This window comes from Aspergillus mulundensis, assembly GCF_003369625.1.
Source record: "Aspergillus mulundensis strain DSM 5745 chromosome Unknown scaffold_0, whole genome shotgun sequence".
Taxonomy (NCBI): Eukaryota; Fungi; Ascomycota; class Eurotiomycetes; order Eurotiales; family Aspergillaceae; genus Aspergillus; species Aspergillus mulundensis.
Genome location: NW_020797888.1, coordinates 5,367,737 through 5,390,501, shown reverse-complemented (window position 1 = coordinate 5,390,501; position 22,765 = coordinate 5,367,737). Strand labels below are relative to the sequence as shown.

Below are 22,765 nucleotides of genomic sequence, written 5' to 3'. Positions count from 1 at the left end.
AAGCCAAAAAAACTAAATAAGCTTTTATATAATTAAAGCTAACACCTTTATTACACGGACCTTGGGGCTTATTTTCTTGTTATAGGCCTTTATTACTAGTTTAACCTAATAACTAAATATGTCTTAGTAATAAAGGTATTTATTATAATTAGCAGGATTTATATATTATAAAAAGGCAATATTTTTTTTTATATAAAATAGCAGGGGAAGGCAAGTGCCCTTAGTATAAATATAATAAAAGTAGTTACGCCTAATAGCTAAATAAATATAGTGGTTAAGGCTATTAATTAACTTATTATTTTTATATACCTAGACATACTTTGCACACCACAAGCAGACCTATTTTTTATTAGCTAATATTTATATTAAAGCTATTTTACTAGCAGACTAGTTAAGAATAGGGTGTACTTATAAAAAAAAAAAGGCCGGAGGCTAAAAAAAAAAAAGCCTAAGGGGGTAATAGTATAAAACCTATAGTAAGGGTATTAATAAGGGTAAAGGCTAGCACAGCGCTAGGTAAAGTAAAAAAAGGTAAGTTAAAAGGCGCGGGGGCTATAATTAAATAATAAGGTAGTTATTATAAAATTAAAAGTTAGTATATTTAATAAAGCGCCGGCGGAGCACCACTAGTTAGCAGCTATTAAAGTAAAAAAAACTTATTAAATTATTACCTATAACCTTGCTATATATTTTAAAGGCGCTTATTAAATATAAGTTATACTAGTTATTGCCGCCTAAAAACTAATTAAAATTAAAGTTTTTAAAACTAATAAAAAACTAGTATAAAAAAAAAATTAGGGATGCCAAGGGCTTTTAAAATTAGTAAAAATATTATACTAAAGGGGTTTCATAATTATACCATAGTGGGAGTATAAGGGGCAAAGGTAAGGGTATTTTAAATTACTATAATTATAGCCAGGCGCTTTTTTTTTACTTACTAAAAAGCCAGGGCAGCGCCTAAAAGGGTTTTTCTTTTAGCTATAATAAAAAAGGGCAACTTTTTATTTAGTAAAAAATTTAATAAGTTTAAAAGTTTATAAAACTATAAACTATACTATAATTTATACTTTTATACTAGGTATTATTAAAGCGCCGCCTTTCCCCTTYTARTTATAAATAAATATTATATTTTATTTAAAGCGTTATAAATAATAAGGATAAGACATTAAATTTAATATATTAAACAATACTTTAATAAAGTTAGGAATAGTAATAATAAAGCTATATTTAGTGTTAATATTAATAATAATAGTGGTGTTTTATTATTATTTTTTTTTAGTTTAGCGGCGGGTCGCGGACGACCCTTTAATTAAGGGAAAAARAAATTATTAAGGCTAATATTTTTTTATTTAATATTACCAAAGCTAATTTACTATTAGTTTAAAATTAGTGCCTAAGCTTTAGCCTTAGGCCGCTAAGGCTTGGTATATTTTACTACCATGTTAGGCTATATAACTTAACTAGGTTATTAGTATTTAAGGTCTTGGCTACTAATTAGGCAAGGCTAGGGTAGGCCCTAAGTATAGGCTAGAGTAAGGACCTGTGCGTAAAGTATTTAAACTTATATTTACTTTTTAGTTAAAAATAGCTTAAGCGTAGCTTAAAGGTTTATAAAGGTGGCCTTAAGGCCAGCCTTTTTCCTAAATTTTTAAGTAACTCTTTTAGTATTATCTAACAAGGTTTAAAATACTCCATTCTTATTAGTTAGATTCCTTTATCAATATCTTCATTATTAGTAAAGATCTTCGAGACTTGTCGGTCTTACACTTTTAGATCCTTGGGTAGCCTGGTTTAAAATTAAAGGTATTTAAAATTATTAATAAACAGGCGGCCAAGGTATTATTTATAAAATTATTTATAGTAATAGTGGTTAAACCTAATAATTTAGTTATGCCTAGTATACTTATATATATAGCTAGGGTTATATTTTTTAGGAATGCTAGTTAACTTAATAAAAAGTATAATAGGGTTTCTTAAATTTTAGCTTATCTTTTTGCTTATTATCTTATAATTTAATAATGTTTCTTTAAATACTAAATTTAAAGTTAAAGATATTTAAAAAGTTTATTACCGTTGTGCGGCGCGTTAGTTTATTAATTTTTTAATATAATATATTATTTAGTTTACTTTAAGCTAGGGTTAGTTAGTTAAATATATTATTAATATTTATTAACCTTATATTTTTTAAAAACTTTTACATAAAGAAACAAGAAGTTTTACTAGCTTAAATATTTATAAAACTATAACTTATTTTTTAAAAATAAGTTATTACTTTAACTAGTTAAAGTTTAAAATATTTAATAAGTTTTATAACTTATTTTTACTTTAAAAAAAATCTTATAGTTCTTGCTTATCCGCACGGGATAGCTTTATAGTATATTATTTTAAAGTAATGCCTTTTAAATAACTATAAATATTAACTTTAATAACTGCTTTTTTTTAAGAATTACTATATTAAGAATATAGTTTATAAAAATATATATATTTTTATAAAAGGTTTTTAACCCGTGCTTTTTTATTAATAAATTTTTATTATTAACCTTATTGGGCTAGAAGTAGCTAATATTTTTTATTTTTTAATAGTATTTTTTTAGTATAGCTTTAGCGGGCTAAGGCTTTTTCTCCTAAAAAACTAGTTTTAGTTTATTAACTAGTAAAATAAATTTACCTTTTCTGTGTTCGCGCCCCTTTTTTATATTTTTTTAGTTTTAATAAAAAGAATTTAGGGGTTCTAGTTCTAGATTTTATTTTTAAGGTACTTAAGAATAAGCTTTTAGCCTTTTAAAATAAGGTTTTAGTTATTAAACCAGGCTAGGGACTTTATATATATTTTTAAGATTTTATTTATATATGTTTTTTAATTCCTGTGTTTTATTAGTTTAATTATTTTTTTAAAAATTTTTAAAGTTTTTTTTTAAAGATCTTTTAAAGGCGGCTTGCCTGTTATTAATAATTTCTAGATAGCTATTTAATTTTTATTATAAAATTAATTTAAAATCTTTATTTATTTATTAGGGACCTGGATTAAAAGGTTAGTAATTTACTAGGCTAGGATTAAGGGGTTGTTAATTTTAATTTACTTGTTATAAGCTGGGATTAAAAGGTTGTTAATTTATTTATTATAGGCTGGGATTAAAAGGTTATTAATTTGCCTGTTATAGGCCGGGATTAAGAGATTATTAAGGATTTAAATTTACGTGGGAATTTATATTATAGATTTAAGGGCTGGCACTAGTATTAATATTAATATTAATAGTACTATCCCCTTTTTTTATAATTAGTAAGACGGGGGGACGCCTAGGTTTTATAATTAGCTTTATAAAACGCCTAGGTTTAGTAATTAGCTTTGCTACTACTTGTTTTAAATAATACTAGAAATATTAGCTAGTAATTAATTAAGCTTACCGGCTAGCTAGGCTGTGTGCTGCTAACATATTTAACTATTACCTAGTTATTTTAGTAGGAAATATAAATAGGTTTATAGGGCCAGTAGCTAAAAGGGTAAATAAGCTAGGTTAAAAAGTAATAGCAGGAGGAATAAACAAGCCTGTAAGTAATTTAAAAAATAAAAAAATATTTATTATAAAAAAAAATAGGATACCCTAGTGGTTTTTAGGGATATTTACTAGCGGCTAAGTTAAATAGCTAGCTAGTATTATTAATAAATAGTTATAAGGTTATTAAATTATTATTTTTAATTATAGTGGTTTGCTCCTGCCCTGTTGGTTTTAAACTAAAAGTTAGTTTTAAAGTAATAATATTATTAATACGCGAGCCCGCACGCGTTTAACCTAAAAATTACTTTAGTTTTAGTAAGAAAGAATTTACAGGCGCGGGGTAAGTAATTTTTTAAGCTTTTTACTTATTAATTTATATATTTTCTATTTTTTAACCAAGAGATAGTAAGTTTTTTATAGCCTAGTAAAAAACTAACTAGTTAATATCCCATGCTAGGGAATAGGTGTATTATATAAAAGATAAAATAACCATGTAATATATTATAAAATTAATAAAAAATACTATTTTTTAGTTAAATTTTCTTGTGAATTACTATTTAACCTACTAAAAAATCTTTAGCTAGTGGGCTAATATTACCAAGGCGTTATCCTATTTAGTTTAAGCCCTTTTTATATTATCCGGGATTATTAACTATTATTTAAAAAATAAAGAAAACAAGTTTGTGTAAAGGTGTTTATTAAAAACTAAAAAAACTAGTTATAAAAAGAGAATTAAAAAAATAAATTTATTAAATTTATTAGTTGGTTAGAAGAAGAAAAGGTTTAAAAAAAAAGGAGAAAAACTATTAGCTAACCGCTAGATATAAATAACTTATAAAAGTCTAGGAGTTTAGTTGGTTGTTTAGTTTAATATAGGATAACTAAATAAATAAGTAAATAATAAAGTAAATTAAATAGGGGATAACTATAAAAAATAAGAGAAAGAAATCTTATAGGCTTTTTAAATACTAAGAATTTTTTAGTTAGCATTTGCTAGCCTAATTTTAATTAGCGTGCCTAATTAAGTTATTAAATTTACTTAACTAGTTATGTCCTGCGACATGCTACTATTGTTATTATAAATAATAATCTTAATAAAGTATAAAGAAACTAATTAATTAACTAAAACTAACTAAGCTTAATTTTAGGAAAGGGGTTGGTTAGTTAATGGCGGTGGCCGGTGGCAGTATATGCCGTTGGTGGCCTGGCCGACGTTGACAACCGGGGTATACTTTAGGGATTAAATAAATAAATATTTAATACTTTTTAATAAAGAATCTTATTACTAAAGACCTTATAAAGTTTAAAAAAATTAATAAAATTAAAAATTTAGTAAATAGCTTAATAAAGGCGCTGGATAAGGTAAAGTTTTAAAGTTTTATTAAAATATTAAAATTAGTGGTAATAAATTTAATATAAAAGATTAAAAATCTAGCTACCTAACTACCATGTTTTTATAATTTTTATGTTTTTATAAGTTTTATATAGCTTTAGCATGTTAATACTAGGGGGCTATATTAAAGCAGAAAACTAGTAAGCTATAAAAGCTGCTAAAAGCCTTTAGCTTAAATTAGTTTTATTTCCCGTGCTTATTTTAAAGAGGCTAGTATTATTATATATTATTTTTTTTATTAAAAATTTTATATATAAATTATTTTTTAGCTAGATTTACTTATTATTTTATAACATTATTATTTATCTTGCGATATTTTTATTTTATCTCTATAAGTAGCTCCTCTGGCCTATCCAACATTTACCCATGTTTATCCTGTAACTTAGAGCTATAGATCAGGGGCAGCGTATCCTGGATGATTCGACTCTATGAGCATTCGCGATTCTTGGATTATTCTCGCATTCATCGTGTTTATACTGCAACTAAGATATATAGGCAAATGTATTAGTGATTATATATATCTTAAGCACGCCAAAAGAGGCCGACAAGACCGCCGTCTATCAAACCAACTCCGAACTCCCAAGCCTTCTAACCCATTATCAAATAGTAAGAGATAGGCCATTAATGACCAAAGGATCCGACCACGGCCAGGAGAAAGTACCGTAGTAGACCCTATAGCTAAGCCTCCGCAAACTTACTCCTCCCCCTCAACACGCCCCCATACCTCCACAGGCCAAACAACAGCACACAACAAACAACATCCAAGAGCGCCAGCAGACTAATTCCCCAAGCAATGCCCAGGTTCAAGAACATAGGGCGCGAAAACATAATGGCGCCAGCGGCTAGACTCGAGCGCGCAAAGTCGTTTGCGGCGAATAGCGAGGCTGCGTAGCGCGGATATGTGAATGCCAGGTATTGAAGCATGCAGACTATCACCGTAAATGTCCCAACTATGTTTAGGGCTAGGCCGATTATGGGGACGATCCAGTGGATGGATGGGCGGGAGGTCCATGCTATAGGAATTAGTAGGGTTGGTGGATCTAGATAGAGGGATTGCGTACCAGTGATAAACAGCCCAATTGGAGTGAGAAGACAGACTACCAGGCCAGGGACGAGACGACGTTCTGGGGCACCGAAGGCTTCGAAGCCTCTTGCTGGGAAGTGCCGGACGACAGAGTAGTACCAGTAGAGGCTGATAAACGTTGCCGCGATGGCAAGAGCAGGAAGAACAGCAAGAAAGGGAAGCCCGGTAAGCTCGAACTTGAAGTGGTAAATAGCCTCGAAGATAAGCGGGAACGACTCGAAGAAGGAGTAGAAGATGGCGTAGATAAGACTTGTGTAGACGGTCGAAAACAGAACCGCTGGGTCGAGGATGTTTATCTGAGCAGGCTTCATGATGGCGTCGTAAACAATTGACTTGGTCGTGGTTTTGTTGGTGATTTGGTTGATCTCGTCCTTTGTTCGGTATTTGTCGTTCCCTGTGACTCTGCGAAGACGGCGAGCTCGATAGTAGAGTATTGTGGATGCTGATGTTTCAGGGACGAAGAAGAACCAGATGAGCACGACGGGAGCGCTGAGCCAGAGCATTTCCCATGATACCCAGTGCCAGTTCTTAGCTGGGGCGCTGAAGTTACCGACAACGGGGGCGAGGGCGGGTCCGAAGACGGTGGCAGCTCCCCAGAGAACGAGTGCGTATGGAACTTTGATTAGAGGGTACTTCAACGGGTTAGCATAACCCTAGAAAGTGCAGGTGGGAGGTGAGAACGAACCATGTCACCAAAAGAAGCTCCTCCAGTAGCAAGCGCAGGAGAACCTAGCAGACAGTCAGCGTTGCCCAGACCAGTTAGGGCTTCGAGACCCACCGAAGAAGCCAGTCAAGAAGCGAAGAACGAGGTAACCAGGGAAGTTCTGGACTGTTGAAGCACCAATCCATAGCATTGTATAGAGGAACAGGGTGATGATGTACGGAGGGTTCCTGCCCACTGCCGTCATTCTGCGAATTGTCAGATACGAACTTCACATGCTTGGAACCAAAACTCACTCGCTGATGGGCGAAAACAACAATGGTCCCAGTCCATCTGCAACCGTTATCAGTATAGCAATGGATCTCAGAATATGAGTCACTTACAGCCAAAGACGTAGAGTGCCAAAGCCAGCGACGAGACCTCAATGCTCACACCAAACTTTTCGACAATTTCTGGTACAGCACCGACAGTTATCGACGAGCCGAAGTAGACGACGAAAGAGTAGAAGCATATAACAAAAGAGACAAATGCTTTCTTGAGCGGGCTCCAGTTCTGAGGATTTTCAGGGTCGTCTGACAGGAGTTAGATACACTATCAAAACCATCCAGCGTTGAAGTTAAGTACCAGTCGTATACCAGTCCACCAGAATTAGTCCATCCGACGTTTGGGTAGGTTTGATCGGCCTGCTTTGGTTCTTCGCGAGCTCGTGGTAGCTCTGTTGAGTTACTAGGCGTTCAATGAGATTCTGGTCGAGTTCGTCCTTGCTGAGATTTGTATCGGCTCGTTCGAGATCTGTTGACGATGACGATCTGCTGGTGGTCTCTTCCTCCGTGTCCTTTTCGAGGTCTTGGACGTGATCGCCCGCAACTGCAGGATAATATGGATGCTGGAAGGTATCCGTCTCCTCGATATGCTGCAGTCGCTTGTTCTTGCTGAAAAAGCGAACTGTAAGCCCAAAGGGCGAATCACGGATTGCGTCCCACATGGTGGTCACAAAAATAAGCAGTTGTGTAGATAAGCTGTGCTCTGGAGCGATTGATGGCTGTGTTCGAATGCCATGTTGGAACCGTGTATGGGCAAGGTCTTATAACCGCAGGATGAGTCCTCCAAGCCATTAGGTATTGTTAATAATGCGCTGATATGTAATTGACCCGAGAAGGCAGTCGAAGTCATGATATCTTCTGGATACGTCTGCCAGCACTGCACTGAATCCATGGTCCAGGCTAATTACATGTAGCAGCAAATCAAGGGCGTTGGTTGGATTGCTAAGCATCTTCTCCGCAATCTCGATTAATGATCACGAGCTTGAGCTTATCCGATTTCTAATCATGGCAATGACGTCATTTCCAGAAAGAGGGAATGCATCGAGCCAGAATTCGATTGGTTAAGCTAGTCCCATTTAATGGCCAATCACCGGGGCCAGTGGGCCACAGAGTTGGCACAGACATCCCCTATGCCAGCCCTAGGTACAGAACGGACTAGGAATTCCGAAACCCGAGCCCGATCAGCTATGTATACCGGTATGCCCATGGCCAAAAGGTATACATTTTCATTATCTTTCCCAAGAAGATTCAGCATACTAACTAACCACTTTAACAACTAGGGCAACGCATCGGCCAAGGTCTCTATCCAGGATTAAGATCCCCGGTTTCGTCCTTACACAGGACATTTCGGTAATGTCGTCGAGCTAGGCGTGCTCAATCCTTGGCCCCAGGCTCAAACCCGCGAGCTTGTTAGCGATAGTGATTATTGCATTTCCACCAGCATATCTGACCACCGGATGGTCTAGGAAAGCAATTCTAGCGTATATTCTACATTGTACAAATGACATTATCCACACCATCCTCACCCAAGCACATTTCTTACCCCCGACGCCAAAAGCGCCCTCGCATATAGCTCATGCAGCCAGATCACTGGCTCTGGCATCGGCAGCTTTCTCGTCTCACCAAGCCCCTGAAAGAAGACAGTCTTGCACCCAAACTCAACGACATCGCGCTGGTGATCCACCGACGCCGAGAGCTCAATCAATCCGTCCAGCGGCCGTAACCCCCGATTCGAGATCTCGTCGCCGCCACGGATGAGGATTGAATCTACCGATCGCTCAACCACCTCAAAGTGGCCCGCGATGTCAGTGCCTGGTTGATATGCGGATGCGAGTAGTTCGGTGTGGGTCCATAGGGATGCAGGGCTAGTTGTGTCTTTGTGCTTATGAGCCCGTGTAAGGAGGAGGCGTTGAGGTGCGAAGCCTGTAGCATTGTTGTTAGACTCTTATACATCGCTATGAAAACCTGATAGGTATGAGGTTCGAACCTAACCCGCCCCAAACCCCACCACAATAGCGCTCTAGAAGCCTGCCATGGTCCGCACGCAACGAAGGGTCGATTCGCGACAACGGAACCCTCTGGACATGCAGGTCGTGGATGGTCGGATTGCCATTGGGATTGCACTGCTTGAAATGTTCCGAGTGGAAGATTGGATCTGACGCTGCCAGGGGAATGAACTCGATTTCTCGGGTGATGTAGATGAAGGAGAGGATCGTGCAAGCGCCCCCTGTTGTTAGTGTGCCGCCGAGGAGCCTCCATGGGATTGCGGGCGGCATCTTGACTTTTGTTCTCGATAGGAGTAATTAGTCACGTCAGAGGATAACTGAGTATAATTATAATTGAAAATTTAGGCAATGTCAACATCTTTGCAATAGCCTATAGGTTTGCTCTTAGGGCATGGGTCCCGAGCTAAGCCCCTTTTGGTCGGAAACCCGAGCAGGGCCCATCCATGATCTCTTTGTTCGGAGGCCGACAACGTGCGCATTCCGAGGTTACGGTTCTCTAGTCGGAACAGTCCCGCTCGAAGATCTGCTGGGTCTATCTACCCAACCGGTAGGTAGTGGCGTAGATGCCGGTCAATGCCGATTGGCGCCTTTGTTGGGCTGGGCTGGACGAGAGATCAGTTGGTAGGTAGGCTGGACGATAAGCAATGACTAAAAGCCCCGGATGGACAAAGAACAGCGTATGCTCGTCTCAGGAGGGCCAATGGATATTGGCCCTATTGGCCCTACTCGGTGGATCAGTGGTTCTTGTGTCACCTCCGTCTGCCGGGCACCTTATAAAAATGCCTACTCCTGTTACCGCAGCCCGATCCTACCAGGCCTTTGCATTCCTCCAACCACAATGTCGACCATCCTTATTACTGGCAGCTCGCGAGGCCTCGGCCTTGAGTTGGTGAGGCAGTTCTCCGCTCAAGCTGGTAAGCAGGGAGGCTTGGTTATTGCTACCGCTCGAAGTTGCTCGCCGGCGTTGAAGGAAGCAGTCTCGCGGTCGAATGGATTGGTGGTCTTTGTCGCCCTTGACTTGGCCGATGAGAAGAGTGTTACCAACTCCGCTTACGAGGTACGGGGGTTTTTGCAGGGTCGGAGCCTGGATATCCTCATCAACTGCGCGGGCGTTTATAGCGTGACATCTGGAAAGACTGCTGAAATGTATGCTTTGTCCAAACTTCATTTTACGGAGTTCGGAACTGACAGCAATGCGCGATATAGGCCCGATCTTGACTACCAATTATCAGTCAATGTAGTTGGTGCACATAACGTCCTTCGCCAGTACATACCTTTGATGCAAAACAGCGACGTGAAGAAGGTTATCAATATGTCAGTTCAAGCTAATCCGGTCTTCCTCGTTCACCACCTAGAATAGCACTAACAGTCCATCTCACAGCTCAAGCGGCTACGGGTCCCTAGCTCTGGCCCAGAGCTATGTATACGCTCCATGCCCAGCCTACAAAATCAGCAAGGCCGCATTGAATGCACTCACCGTTCAATATGCGCTGTCATATAAGGACGAGGGCTTCACTATGGTTGCCGTAAATCCGGGGGTAAGTCGTCCACTGCTGGGGTGCACTATCGCCGTTGCTAATCCTTCTCCAGTGGTTGCAGAGTGATATGGGCGGGGAGAATGCCGATCTGACCGTAGCCCAGGGTGCGGAGGCCGTTATGGATGTTGTGATGAGCCTCAAGTCCGAGGATAATGGATGTTTCAAGAGCATTCGCGTGCCTGGATGGGATGGTTCTAATGGGAGGGCCGTTTATGATGGGAAGGATTTGTTGTGGTGAATCTTGTCTCAAAATATGTAGTTGACTCGAATACCTAGCCAAAGGTCGTGCTGCGCTCAACCCCAGAACCGTAGAACCATTCGTGACCGACAGGTCTAGATGGCCATGCTTAGGCAAGACAAGAATAAATTCAGAAGACAGAGAGAACACACCGGAGATCGTTGAATGAGTCAACTCCAAATGTGGAAGGGCCCTGCTTAGTCATCTTGTCGCCAGAAGCTTCAAATCCTCACCTTCGCTCCTTTCTTTAGCCAACATGCGCTAATCATGTCTCAAGGCCCTTTCGTCACTAGCGACATTCTTCCCGCTGTAAGCTCCACTGGTTGCGCACTTTATGCTGAATTCTCAAGCCCAGGCCTTAGCTAACGAAGCGTTCCAGTGCGATTTGTGTTATGGCAGAAAGGTATAGACTATATCTGATTTATTCGCGTCTTTTGGGATGCCCTGATCTGATGTATTTTACCTTGACCAGGTGAAATGCGATAGGCGATTGCCTTGTGCCAATTGCGTTGATGCTGGTGCGGAATGTCAACGCTTGCGGCAGGGAAGGTCTTCTAGGAAGAGGACATTGCCAAAGTTCGTCAGCCTTTACAAGATACGGAGCTCTCTATGTGATCAAGCCTTACTGATACTAGTTGGCAGCGAATTGTTGTCCGCAGAATCGATAGTAGATCTTGGTGAACCAGTACGTCGAATACGACGGTCAGAGCAAGCATCGCAAGAGCTTCGAACAGAAGGCTGATATTAATTCAGGACGAACGATTCCCTACAAAGCCCAACTGTTGGAGACTCATCCGATAGGCAGATGGTCACAGAGCAAAGTCCCGTTGTGCTTCGACAGGTTACAAGGGGGACATCTCCGATTGCTACCCCCTCAACCGAAGGTGACAATGCCTCGAATTACCATGCTATCCAGGCCAAGAACATCATTCAGCTTGAGCTAGATGATTCTAGGTTTAGTCAGGAACGACAGGCCATATTGAGATCTGCTCTTCAGCTGGTGACCAAGATTGCTGCTAGTGAGCGTCACCAAGCTGACATGGTTGCGGAGGACCTGTCAGATGACGGACTTGATGTCCCTGAATCGCCTCCTCGAGAAATGCTCTTCATGCTTCTTCGAGGTATGTCAAGTTATTACCCAACGATCATCGTGACTAACTCGACCAGGTCCGACGGAGTCGATGGGCAGTGAATGGCCAGACCACATTTCCGACAAGGCATACGAGCGGATGGCGACAGCGTTACTCGAGGGAGAACTCGATCCTAACGAGCGGCTATTCCATCAGTACTCTATTTGCGTTTACGTAAAGGCTGTCTATCGTTCGTTTCGACTCTATCGCGCTACCGAAAACCAGGCTATAAGACGCCAGCTCTCACAATCCAAGAAGATCTATACGCGCGCGGCGATCAAAAGCATCCGCCAGTTTAACCCGCTCCAGTGGCCCGATTTGGTATCTATACAGTCGTTGGTCTCTAGCGTGAGTTCATGGATTCTTCCTATGTTATTACGGACATACTAACACTGGCCACAGGCCCTGCTTATGCAGAATCTAGGGAGATTCAACCAGTGCTGGCTCATCATCTCTTACGCTGCTCGGCAGATTACTGCCCTCAATTACCACAAGATTCATAAATCACAAACATACACGGAAACCGAAGAAGAGATCTACGGCGCCGTGTGCTGGTGCTATTATCTCGATCGAACATTGAGTTCTCTTTTAGGTCGACCCGTCTCACTTCCCGACCTCGAGGTTTCCCCTGTTGACCTAATCACACTGGACCCGTCTTCACCATATGGTGGCGTCTTTCGCATCGTGCTTGAGCTCGCCGAGATTCAAGGAGAACTACACAGGATATCCAATCCTAACATGAACGAGGCAAAGGCGGTCGTCGAGACATGCCAGGCTTTGGAGACAAAGATGCACAGCATGCTTCCGACAATACAAGCGGTATGCCTCAACTTTTAATTCATACTAAGCAGGTTGCTAAGATAGGTTATACCAGAATCGCGACGCGCTTCCCAAGTTTGTCCAATACGACTGGGCCTCCTTTGACTTTTGTTATTACGCGATATTCGTGGAAGTGCAGCGAACACGCTTGAAGAGCTTTTTTACTCCGCTGATACATAGACAATGTTTGCTAAATGCTCGAAAATGCCTCCAAGCGTTCCGATTTCTCCAGCAGCATCAGCATCCGGTCGAGCCGTCGTTTGGCGATCCGTACCCGTCATTCCTGACATGGTCTGACGCCCGCTTACATTCCTTACGTACTACCTTCTAACCTCGTATATACAGGACGCTATTTCTATATCCTCTCAGCGCGTTCTTCGTGGTCTTTTGTCATATCATTGGCACCCTAGATCGCAACGACTATAACCTCATGCGAAGCATCACCGAGAGCTTGTCTCAGTTCAAACAAGATCCCCATCTAGGAAAGCTGCTGGGTCTGCTGCAGTCTTTGGAGAGGATGTGCGAGCCCTTGTTTGTGGAGAGAGATACGGACGGTGCCTACCCAACGAGACATGTTCCGCCTGCAGATGTACACATACAGCAAGAAGCGGGGACGTCTACCACTCCTGCCACGAACGGCCATACCGCTGCCAACGTCTCAGGCCCTGTCAATGATATCCCCCAGATCAATTATATTGGTGACGGCGACGCCGGCATCAACCTTTTGGATAATGAGTCGATGCACTTCCACAATACTGAAATGGATCTTTCAGCTGAGGGGCTTATGTGGCAGCTCTTCAATAGCGAGGTCCCTGCTGGCTGGCTGACGGCGGATATGTACTCATTTCATGGCTGAGAAGGCGTCTGATATCTCTCTAAACATGGGCTTCTAGGTGAATATGACAGACGGATATACTGCTAACCCGGTTAACGCCCAGAACGGTGATCCAGCGGTAAGATGTTGAGTGGTTAAGACGGTGAACTTCTGACAATTCAATGCGAATACCTAAATCCCCACGTGAGTCACCTGGTGGTCTTATCTTATATCTTTTGGAACAAAGCACTAACAAGTGGCCGTCGAACCCCAGTCTTACCACATTCCTTTTCTTTTACTGTTATATATACTCCCATCCTGATCATATTTCAACATCGATGCGACCAGGGTCCGAGTCCTTGACATGAAACTGCTACTGCGCATTGTATCTCTCAATCTTCGTGAACAGATCTTGCGGCATTTGGGACAATTCGCCGGCACCATGCGCAGAAACGTAATGCCCTGCCTAGGAGAACGCGGGCGATAGTCTGGGACATGGCCCTGGCCCGTCTGCATTTCAACCCTGACCTGTTCAGGTTATATGTGCGTGTTTCCAAGATAATTAATACTGAGGAATACGGATGGCTTCTTGGGCTCATCCTCTGATACTCGCACTCAAGGCCATGGCCATGCTACACTGTCCCTCTCCACCAATGCATGTTTTGCGCTTCTTATTATGCGGTAACCACGCACTGCGCCACTTTCACACTCCAGAAAGCATGCCCATAAATCGACATGCACCCGTGAACGTCGCCAGCTTCCTACCAAAAGGCCCAATTAGCCTCTGCAGGAACATGGTTGGAGGCATTATCTGACTAGACAGCTCCAAATGCTCTGTTGATCCAGACTATACGGGGCTCTCAGTTAGACGGTCAGTCTTGATGCCTAGGTAGGCTCGTTTCCGTCTGATCGTTGCGCCGCGGCTGATCGCCACGTGGTAAACCCAAACCTTTGAGCTTGATGACGATGGAACTGGATGTGTGGTCCGGCAGCAAGATCCGCAGATAAGAGTCATGGGCCACCAGACCACGCAATGGCCACGCGGACGCAGTTTCCGAATCAAATAAGACTATGACGGCCTTTCGTCCCACAGCCGATCTGGAAGTTCTCCATCAACTCGTCTCATCCCAAGCAAGCTGGTTCATCGACGATGCCGCGCTCCATCAAAAAGGTCCTGGTCTTTCTTGGATTCTCCAAGCGACGAGGGGGTTACGAACGTCTAACCCCTCAAGAGGAGGCCCGCTCGTCCTTATTACTAGAGCTGCCGCTTGAAATTCTGCTTCTTATCATACCGCACTTACCACTTGTATCCCAGGCCTGCCTGGCGCTCACCTGCAAGCCTCTCTACAGACTAATACGCTCTGCCCACGATAACGAACAACTGGCCTGGCCGAGGTATCTGGCTAACCCTTTACCCTCGTGCAAACTATATGGTAATGATAGCATACGGAGTGATCTCTTGCTCAAGCTGGAAGACTCCCGCTGGAAATATTGCCGTGGCTGTCTCAAGCTTCACCCGGAAAACTGCTTTATATACGGAACGTCAGGCTTACCATCATATCGATATTGCATTGGTGACGTGGGTGTTGTCGATCTATGCGCCTGCCTTGCCCTGACCTGCTGGAGCGGCGCAAAACTCGCGGCCTGGATACAGACAGGGGCACCGAGCAGATTCCTTCACCGAGCCGTCCGTCAGGGATTCCAGTTCCAAGTGCTCAACAGCAGACGGTTCCTTGTTCACAACTGTACGGTGACAAGCCAACCTGACGCCTTCGTCGCCCTCAAGATCATGGTCACCCTCAATGCTGAAAACTGTCTAGTAGTCACGACCAGATACGACGTCTACTGGTCATCATCGCACAAGTATCTCGGCGATTATTGGGACTACCGAGACAGCTATCGAACGCCGCACAATACTGAGCCGGTATTGTTGTGCCCGCATGTGCATGCCCTAGCTTGGCTGTACAGAGCCTATCTGTTCGAGACAGGGTACAAACACAAATGCCACGCGTGTGATACAGAGATTCGCTGGCTTGGCTGCAGTGACGATGGCCTACACATTGTTATCCAAGGCGAACGTAATCTGGGAGCCATGCCACACGATCCCGCCCAACGCTTGTGGATGTTGGACAGTTCTCGGCGCTGGGAGAAGGGTCCTCGGTATCCCGGTAACGCGATGGAGCAACTATGGTATGAGCGGATTTAGAGCCCGCAGGGTAGGGCTGGTAATCCAAAGTTGCTTATCCATGGATCTATGATAGAGTAGTGAATCAAACAATTAGATTAATCTTGCATTGCACTCATCGAGAAATTAAAGAACATCAACACTCGGTAGCCGCGGTTCAAAATATGCATCCGATACTCGAACACCATCTAGAGAAACATGACATCCCATCTCTTGGTCGAAGCCCGTCAGACCATCGATATCCTTACCGTCCGGGCGAACATTGGGCATTGCTGGCGAAAGAAATGTTGATAAGAGCATCGCAATCCGCAAGGTAATCGAACATGGTCCAGCACGACAGTAAGGGGCAAGCATGACCACATCTATCTCTAAATAGCAAGGACTCAGTACTCCTAGCTTGAGAGCAAGGAAAAACGCCCGGCTGTAAGCCACAGTGCAAGCAGAGAGGTGTGATCTGGAAGAAAGAATTATCTACGTGGGTATGCGTATACCCTACGATACAGCTTCAGATGGACAAAGGGCTTCGTTGACATCCTATCGAGACGGAGCGGGGCCAAGAATGAGCCCTTGCCAATTTGCCAATTTCAACATAGGGCAGGTGCCTTTTTGTATACCGGCTCCTGATTACCTCTCGGGAGTCGAATGAGAAGTACATGTAGCAGTGGAAGCTCAATTCAGTGGTCAGACAATCTCATCTGAAGTCGGTCCCAAGCTGGAGCGTACTATGTATCATCGGCATCCTGGCCCTAAGGCGTAAGAGAAGGCAGGACGAGCGAGTCAAAGGATATTTGCGTTTTTGACAGCTCGCAGGATCTCCTCCCAGACCTCGACGGCCTGAGAGACAGTATCATGATCCGTTCCCTTGACGACAACAGACCGAAAATCAATTCCCTGCAACCCCTCGGCCCTCCAACACTCCTCGAAGTACTTCTGGCCCTTGTATCCCACCATTGCATCTTTCTCAGCAAAGTACACCCGAACAACTAGTTCCCCACCAGCAGCGTGCTCCCTTGCTCCTAATTCTCTAACGCACGTCCTGTAATCTGAACAAGCGCCCCAGTTACTACCCGCCTCTCCCTTCTTCAGACAAACCAATGCCTCATCGTTCGCCCCCACCGTCTCCCCTTTGAACAAGGCATCCACCACTAGCCGAGATAGTTCGGCCGACTCTTCTTTGGGAACGCCATAGTCACGCTCAATGCGCCGCCAGTTTGAGTCGAGGAATGTCTTGTCCTCCTCTGCTTGGGTATTATTGTTCGTCCCCGGTAACGAGACCGACGATATCCCTCGCATCACGGCACCACTGGACGCCAGCATGGGACTCGCTTGCGTCACGACGAACCGCGGGATATGGTGCCAGAGGCTGAATACCTTGGTTGGAAGATACTGTGCCATTTGCATTGATGTGACATGGGAGTGAGCGGGGTCCACCCAGGGCGCTTAGGGTTATCAGTACATAGCCCGCAGTTCATCGTATGCAAGCAAGTGAGAGTTTGGTATCGTGGAGGTACTTACCCAAGAAAAATAGCTCCCTGGTCACGACACGCCGACACCTTGCAAGCGTGTTCAACAGATACACTGTCCCCGCACTATGGCTCACCAGGCTGACCTGTTCGATACCGAGCTGCTCCAAGAACATCGGGAGCATATCGACCCAGGAATCGATTCGTTCTTCGACGCGAACCCCCGTTGACCCGCCTATACCGGGCCTATCAATAACGATCAACCGCACGCCTGTGTGCTCAGCGAGGACATGCAATGGGAGGCCAAGAAATCGTGAGGCGAACATTCCAGGAAGCAAGAGTAGGACTGGGCCGGTGGGGCAGCCGAGATCGGTATAGGACATCTGGCGGGGGCCATTGGGGACTGACGTGGGGATAGTTATGTGGTGATGGTAGGTTGGGGAAGTGAGAAGCGCCTGGGGGGTGATTGACTCGGCCATGGTCGATTTCTCAGAGTTGTGTATCCAGAAGTCTACGGGTTCGCGCAGTGCACCCTATGGATGTCGTCAAGGTTGATGAGCTGACCACAGCCTCAAAGTGGTGCTATCACGGGAGCCTGAGCTGTTCCTATTAGGGTTAGAGGCGAGAATGTATGGTGGCCGAGAATAATCATGGATGAGATGAAGCTGGAACTGAAAAGATAAGTCATATCAGGGGTCGAATGCCTATACAGAAAGCTTCATCTGTCGGAGGAAGCGATTCTTGGCTGTCGCCAGGCCATTGACGGCGAGGTTCTTTCTCTCCCAAGAGACTTGAGTCATGTACCGTAGAGGACCGCCCGGTGTATACGGACATGTCCAGTTATTGAGCAGACCATTAACAAGCAACTGACAAGACGACTCATCGCGAAGAGTCGCTCAGCGTGATATGAGTTGAAGAAGCACTACCATACGGAGAAGAAGACTGATCAATTCCGTCTCAAAACAGAAGGCGACGGATTCACGTGACTTCGCGCCGTTCCCCGCGTCTCTTCGTCGGAGGCAGACGCGAGGCAGAAACAGTCGCCTCAGAGAGCAGGACGATGCACAACGCCCCTTCTATCACTTTTCAGGCTTCTTAGGAGGCGGTAGCAGCGATATACTCACCATGTAAGTCCTCATATGATACTTGCCAGGCTGTACCCACATACTGACGAAGATAGGTGTAAGTAGCGGAGCTTCGAACTTCTCCGCAGCTTACTGACTTCTCCGATAGCGAAAGTCGACAAACTCTCGATCTTGGGGTCAGTCCATAAGTTATTCCTAGCCATCTTGGAATTCTTGCTAACCAATTTGACGCCTTTCAGTGTTCGCTCCTTCGACAACACCCGCAGCGAAACGATCCAATTCCATACGCCGCTCACCTTGATCGTCGGTTACAATGGTTCCGGGAAGACGGTAGCGATATCTTTTGCTCGATCAGAAAGGCTCACGCTAATCCGTCCTAGACCATCATCGAATGTCTTAAATATGCCACGACCGGGGACCTTCCGCCCAACAGCAAGGGTGGCGCGTTCATCCACGACCCGAAGGTACGTATAGGGAATTTAATAAAGACGGGGTCAATGCTAAGGGATACAAGCTATGCGGAGAGAAAGAGGTCCTTGCCCAAGTGAAGCTATCTTTCAAGGGCACATCGGGTGCAAAGATGGTGGCGACCAGAAGTCTACAGCTCACGGTGAAGAAGACAACGCGATCGCAAAAGACACTAGAGGGCCAACTTCTTATGATCAAGGATGGAGAGCGAACTGCGATCTCATCACGGGTGGCAGAGCTGGATCAGATCATGCCACAGTATTTGGGAGTCTCCAAAGCCATCCTCGACTCCGTTATTTTCTGCCATCAAGACGAGAGTTTATGGCCTATGAGTGAACCTTCCGTTCTGAAAAAACGGTTTGACGAGATATTCGAAGCCGTCAAGTACACGAAGGCAATTGACAACATCAAGGCGTTACGGAAGAAGCAGAACGAGGAGCTTGGCAAGTACAAGATCATGGAGCAGCATGCCAAGGAGGACAAGGAGAAGGCCGACAAAGCTGAGAAGAAGTCTATCATGCTCCAGGAAGAAATTGAGAACCTGCGAGCTGAGACACAACAACTAACTCAGGAAATGCGTCGGGTCGCGGAACTTGCGGACAAAGCGTGGAAGGAGTCCGAAAGCTACTCTCAGATTCTCGGCGCACTAGAGGGTAAAAGGATCGAAGCGAGAAGTATCCAATCCACGATCGACAATCTCAAACGCCATTTGGTGGAGCTCGACGAGCCGGATGAATGGCTGGAATCCAATTTGGAACAGTTCGAAGCGAAGCAAATTCAGTACCAGCAGCAAGAGGAATCTCAGAAAGAGAAGTATATGGAGATTCGGGAACAAATTGAAGAAACGCGCCACAAGCTCGGGCTCAAGCAGGCCGAATACGGTAAACATGAGAATGACAAGGCCAACTTTGAGCGCCAAATTGAAAGGCGTCAGCGGATGTCCAAAGATCTTGCACGAAACTACAACATTCGCGGGTTTGATAGGATTGTGGACCAGTCTGATGTGGACGAATTCATGGCACGGATACGCAAAATCTTGAAAGACCAGAATCAGTCGTTGGATCGAGCTAAGAGGGAGGCACATACCGAATTGAGGGAGGCACAGACATCAGTGAACAAGATCAGCGAGCGCAAATCTGTGTTACAGGAAAGCAAAGGTGCAGCCAAGCGTCAGATAGCTGCCAACGATCAAGAGGCCGCTGGCTATCAGGCCAAGTTGAATGGAATCACTGTGGACGAGGGCGCTCAAGCTGCTCTTGAGTCAAATGCTGAGGATATTCAGGCTCGCCTGAACCAGGCCAAGGAGCGTGAACGATCTGTTTCTAGAGACAAAGATATTCAAGATTTGAACTCGCAGATTCGAGAGCTCGAGGATGAAAGCTCCCGCTTGAATGCGGAGCTTATCCAAGCAACAAAGAAGGCTGGCGACCTGGCCCGCTTAGACCACCTAAAAAAAGAGCTGAAAGATCGGGAGCGGAGCTTGGAGACGATGAAGGGTGCACATGGGGAGCGCCTTTCCAAGCTTGTGGACCAAAACTGGAAGATCGATACGTTGGAGCGAGACTTTCAACGCACCCTTGAAGACGAATCTAAAGCAGTATCCCAGGCTGAACGCGCAAGGGATGCAATTAGCCGCGAACTGGAGCAGGTTGAGTACAAGCTGAAGAACGCTGAAAGATCCCTGAGCCAGCGGCAAAAGGAGCTTAAGGAGTGCGTTGAAGAAATTCGCGAAGCCATTGATGATGAGCCCGAGGAATATCCCGACGTTGTCAGCCAGCGGCAGAACCAGCTGGACATGGCGAAGGGTACCGCTGAGCAAAGCGCTGGTATCGAAGAGTACATGAATCGATGCTTGACAACTGCTAAGCAGGAAAAGGTTTGTCGAGTATGCGCTCGGTCGTTCAAGAACGAAAGCGATTTGAAGATTTTCTTCAACAGGCTCGAGGCATTAATAAATAGAGCGAAGCTGCAGGCACAAGCCGAGGACGTCGACCAATTAGAACAGGACCTCAGTGCTGCTCGTGCCGCCAGCACGGCCTACGATACCTGGAAGCGTCTCAAAGAGACTGAAATTCCGGAACTCCAACAGGAAGACGACAAATACACCTTAGAACGCGATGAGCTTCTGGGTCAACTGGAGGACCGTGACAAGGCTGTCAGTGAGGCGACTGAGAAGAAGCGCGACGTTGAGGCTCTGTCCAAAACAGTGAGCACTATCGTCAGGTACAATGGCGAGATCAAATCCATCCGCTCTCAGGTTCAAGAACTTTCTTCGAAGCAGCAAGATGGGGCGGCTTCCCGTACGCTCGAGGACATTCAGGATGAGATCGCCAGCATTGGCGAGAAATCCAGAGCTCTTAAGAAGTCTCTTACGAAGCTTACAAATGAGAAAGAACAGGCTCGTGCAGAGCTCAACAACCTGGAACTGCAACTCCGAGATGTGAAAAGCAATCTTGACAATGTCAAGTTCCAACTTGAGAGGAAAGCTGATCTCGTCGCTCGCATAGAGGAGTACAAGACGCTCAACAGCCAGCAACGGGAAACAATTGCAAAGGCGGACAGAGACATCGAGGATCTGAACCCCGAGCTGCTCAAGTATCAAGCCAAGTATGATGATATCAGCCAAAGGGCTGAAGCACGCGAGCGAGAAATGCAACAAGTAATCTCCCAACTGTCTGATAGCATACACCAGGTAGAGCTTGCGAACGAAGAGATCGACGCATACAATGAGCGAGGTGGCCCTCAGCAACTCGATCGCAGCAGACGTGAACTGAAGTCCATTGAGGAGGAAATCGGCCAGCTTGAAACCGAACAGGCAGATATCACCAGGTCAATCAATAAGATATCCACACAACTCAAGGACAGCGAGAACACAAAGCGCCAGTACGCCGATAACCTGACATACCGCCAGTCAGTGCGAGCTTTCGAAAAAGTCACAAGCGAGATCCAGGAACTCGAAAGCAAAAACGCCGAAGTCGACAGAAGCCGCTTCAAAGAGGAATCCGAGCGCCGGTCCCGCGAACACAACGCCCTCTCTGCGAAACAATCCAGCAAGATGGGCGAAATGAAGTCCAAAGACGACCAACTCATGCAACTCATCAAGGACTGGGATACGGACTACAAAGATGCAGCGTACAAGTACAAGGAATCGCACATCAAGGTCGAAACGACAAAGGCCGCCGTCGAGGATCTCGCCCGCTACGGCACGGCCCTTGACAAGGCAATCATGAAATACCACGGTATTAAAATGGAAGAAATCAACGCCATCATCGGCGAGCTCTGGCAAAAAACCTACCGCGGCACAGACGTCGACACGATCCTCATCCGCTCTGACAACGAAAACGCGCGTGGCAACCGCTCCTACAACTACCGCGTGTGCATGGTGAAACAGGGCGCAGAAATGGACATGCGTGGACGATGCAGTGCAGGCCAGAAGGTCCTCGCTAGTATTATCATCCGCCTCGCGCTGGCCGAGTGCTTTGGCGTCAACTGTGGCCTGATCGCGCTGGACGAGCCAACGACGAACCTCGACAGAGACAATATCCGCTCGCTTGCTGAGAGTTTGCATGACATTATCAAGGCGAGACAGCAGCAGTCGAATTTCCAGCTTATTGTTATTACCCACGACGAGGAATTCCTGCGCCATATGCAGTGCGGTGACTTTAGCGACTACTACTATCGGGTTTCGCGCAATGAGAGGCAGAAGTCGATTATTGAAAGGCAGTCTATTGCTGAGGTAAGCTTTAATCCTTCAGCAGTGCTTCCAGGACGTTTGAGCTGATGTTTGACTCCCTTTAGGTTCTGTGATTGCCCGCCATTCGGTGTCCTCTTCTGGAGTCCATCTCGGCCTTTTCTTTTCTTTTGTGCGAGATTATGAGAGATCTTTCTTAGTCTCAGGTTATTTCGACCTTTTCACGTTTTTCCATTTCATGTACGCCATTTGAGATACTCAAGTTTAGCATGTGTTATCGGCGTACGGTAGGTAGGGCATGGGTAGGGATAGGTGTCAAAAATAATAATCAGTCTCTTCGGGTAGGTCTCCTTCCACAAAGTAGTAATTC

At 44.7% G+C, this 22,765-nt stretch overlaps 6 protein-coding genes across 6 annotated transcripts; 3 read left to right on the top strand and 3 right to left on the bottom strand.

Moving 5' to 3' along the window:
- Window positions 1–5,568: 5,568 nt before the first annotated feature.
- Window positions 5,569–7,620, bottom strand: DSM5745_01501 (MFS transporter; the record flags this gene model as incomplete). The annotated part of the gene is made up of 7 exons (XM_026743517.1): window positions 5,569–5,903; window positions 5,952–6,606; window positions 6,660–6,703; window positions 6,753–6,883; window positions 6,932–6,968; window positions 7,019–7,207; window positions 7,260–7,620. The coding sequence occupies 7 exons, from the start codon at window positions 7,618–7,620 to the stop codon at window positions 5,569–5,571; spliced, it is 1,752 nt and encodes a 583-aa protein (XP_026609362.1).
- Window positions 7,621–8,480: 860 nt separating this feature from the next.
- DSM5745_01500 (uncharacterized protein) lies at window positions 8,481–9,234 on the bottom strand (the record flags this gene model as incomplete). The annotated part of the gene is made up of 2 exons (XM_026743516.1): window positions 8,481–8,881; window positions 8,946–9,234. The coding sequence occupies 2 exons, from the start codon at window positions 9,232–9,234 to the stop codon at window positions 8,481–8,483; spliced, it is 690 nt and encodes a 229-aa protein (XP_026609361.1).
- Window positions 9,235–9,802: 568 nt separating this feature from the next.
- Window positions 9,803–10,740, top strand: DSM5745_01499 (Hydroxyacyl dehydrogenase; the record flags this gene model as incomplete). Its single annotated transcript, XM_026743515.1, has 4 exons — window positions 9,803–10,110; window positions 10,171–10,278; window positions 10,346–10,502; window positions 10,555–10,740. The coding sequence occupies 4 exons, from the start codon at window positions 9,803–9,805 to the stop codon at window positions 10,738–10,740; spliced, it is 759 nt and encodes a 252-aa protein (XP_026609360.1).
- Window positions 10,741–11,007: 267 nt separating this feature from the next.
- DSM5745_01498 (Zn(II)2Cys6 transcription factor) lies at window positions 11,008–13,586 on the top strand (the record flags this gene model as incomplete). The annotated part of the gene is made up of 10 exons (XM_026743514.1): window positions 11,008–11,049; window positions 11,120–11,143; window positions 11,213–11,316; window positions 11,383–11,442; window positions 11,494–11,861; window positions 11,908–12,218; window positions 12,273–12,689; window positions 12,745–12,764; window positions 13,035–13,526; window positions 13,583–13,586. The coding sequence occupies 10 exons, from the start codon at window positions 11,008–11,010 to the stop codon at window positions 13,584–13,586; spliced, it is 1,842 nt and encodes a 613-aa protein (XP_026609359.1).
- Window positions 13,587–16,465: 2,879 nt separating this feature from the next.
- DSM5745_01497 (alpha/beta fold hydrolase) lies at window positions 16,466–17,534 on the bottom strand (the record flags this gene model as incomplete). Its single annotated transcript, XM_026743513.1, has 2 exons — window positions 16,466–17,127; window positions 17,204–17,534. 2 exons carry the CDS (start codon window positions 17,532–17,534, stop codon window positions 16,466–16,468), a joined length of 993 nt encoding a protein of 330 aa, XP_026609358.1.
- Window positions 17,535–18,290: 756 nt separating this feature from the next.
- On the top strand, window positions 18,291–22,511 carry DSM5745_01496 (MRX complex DNA-binding subunit; the record flags this gene model as incomplete). Its single annotated transcript, XM_026743512.1, has 6 exons — window positions 18,291–18,333; window positions 18,385–18,412; window positions 18,476–18,566; window positions 18,617–18,700; window positions 18,751–22,440; window positions 22,503–22,511. The coding sequence occupies 6 exons, from the start codon at window positions 18,291–18,293 to the stop codon at window positions 22,509–22,511; spliced, it is 3,945 nt and encodes a 1,314-aa protein (XP_026609357.1).
- Window positions 22,512–22,765: the final 254 nt, after the last annotated feature.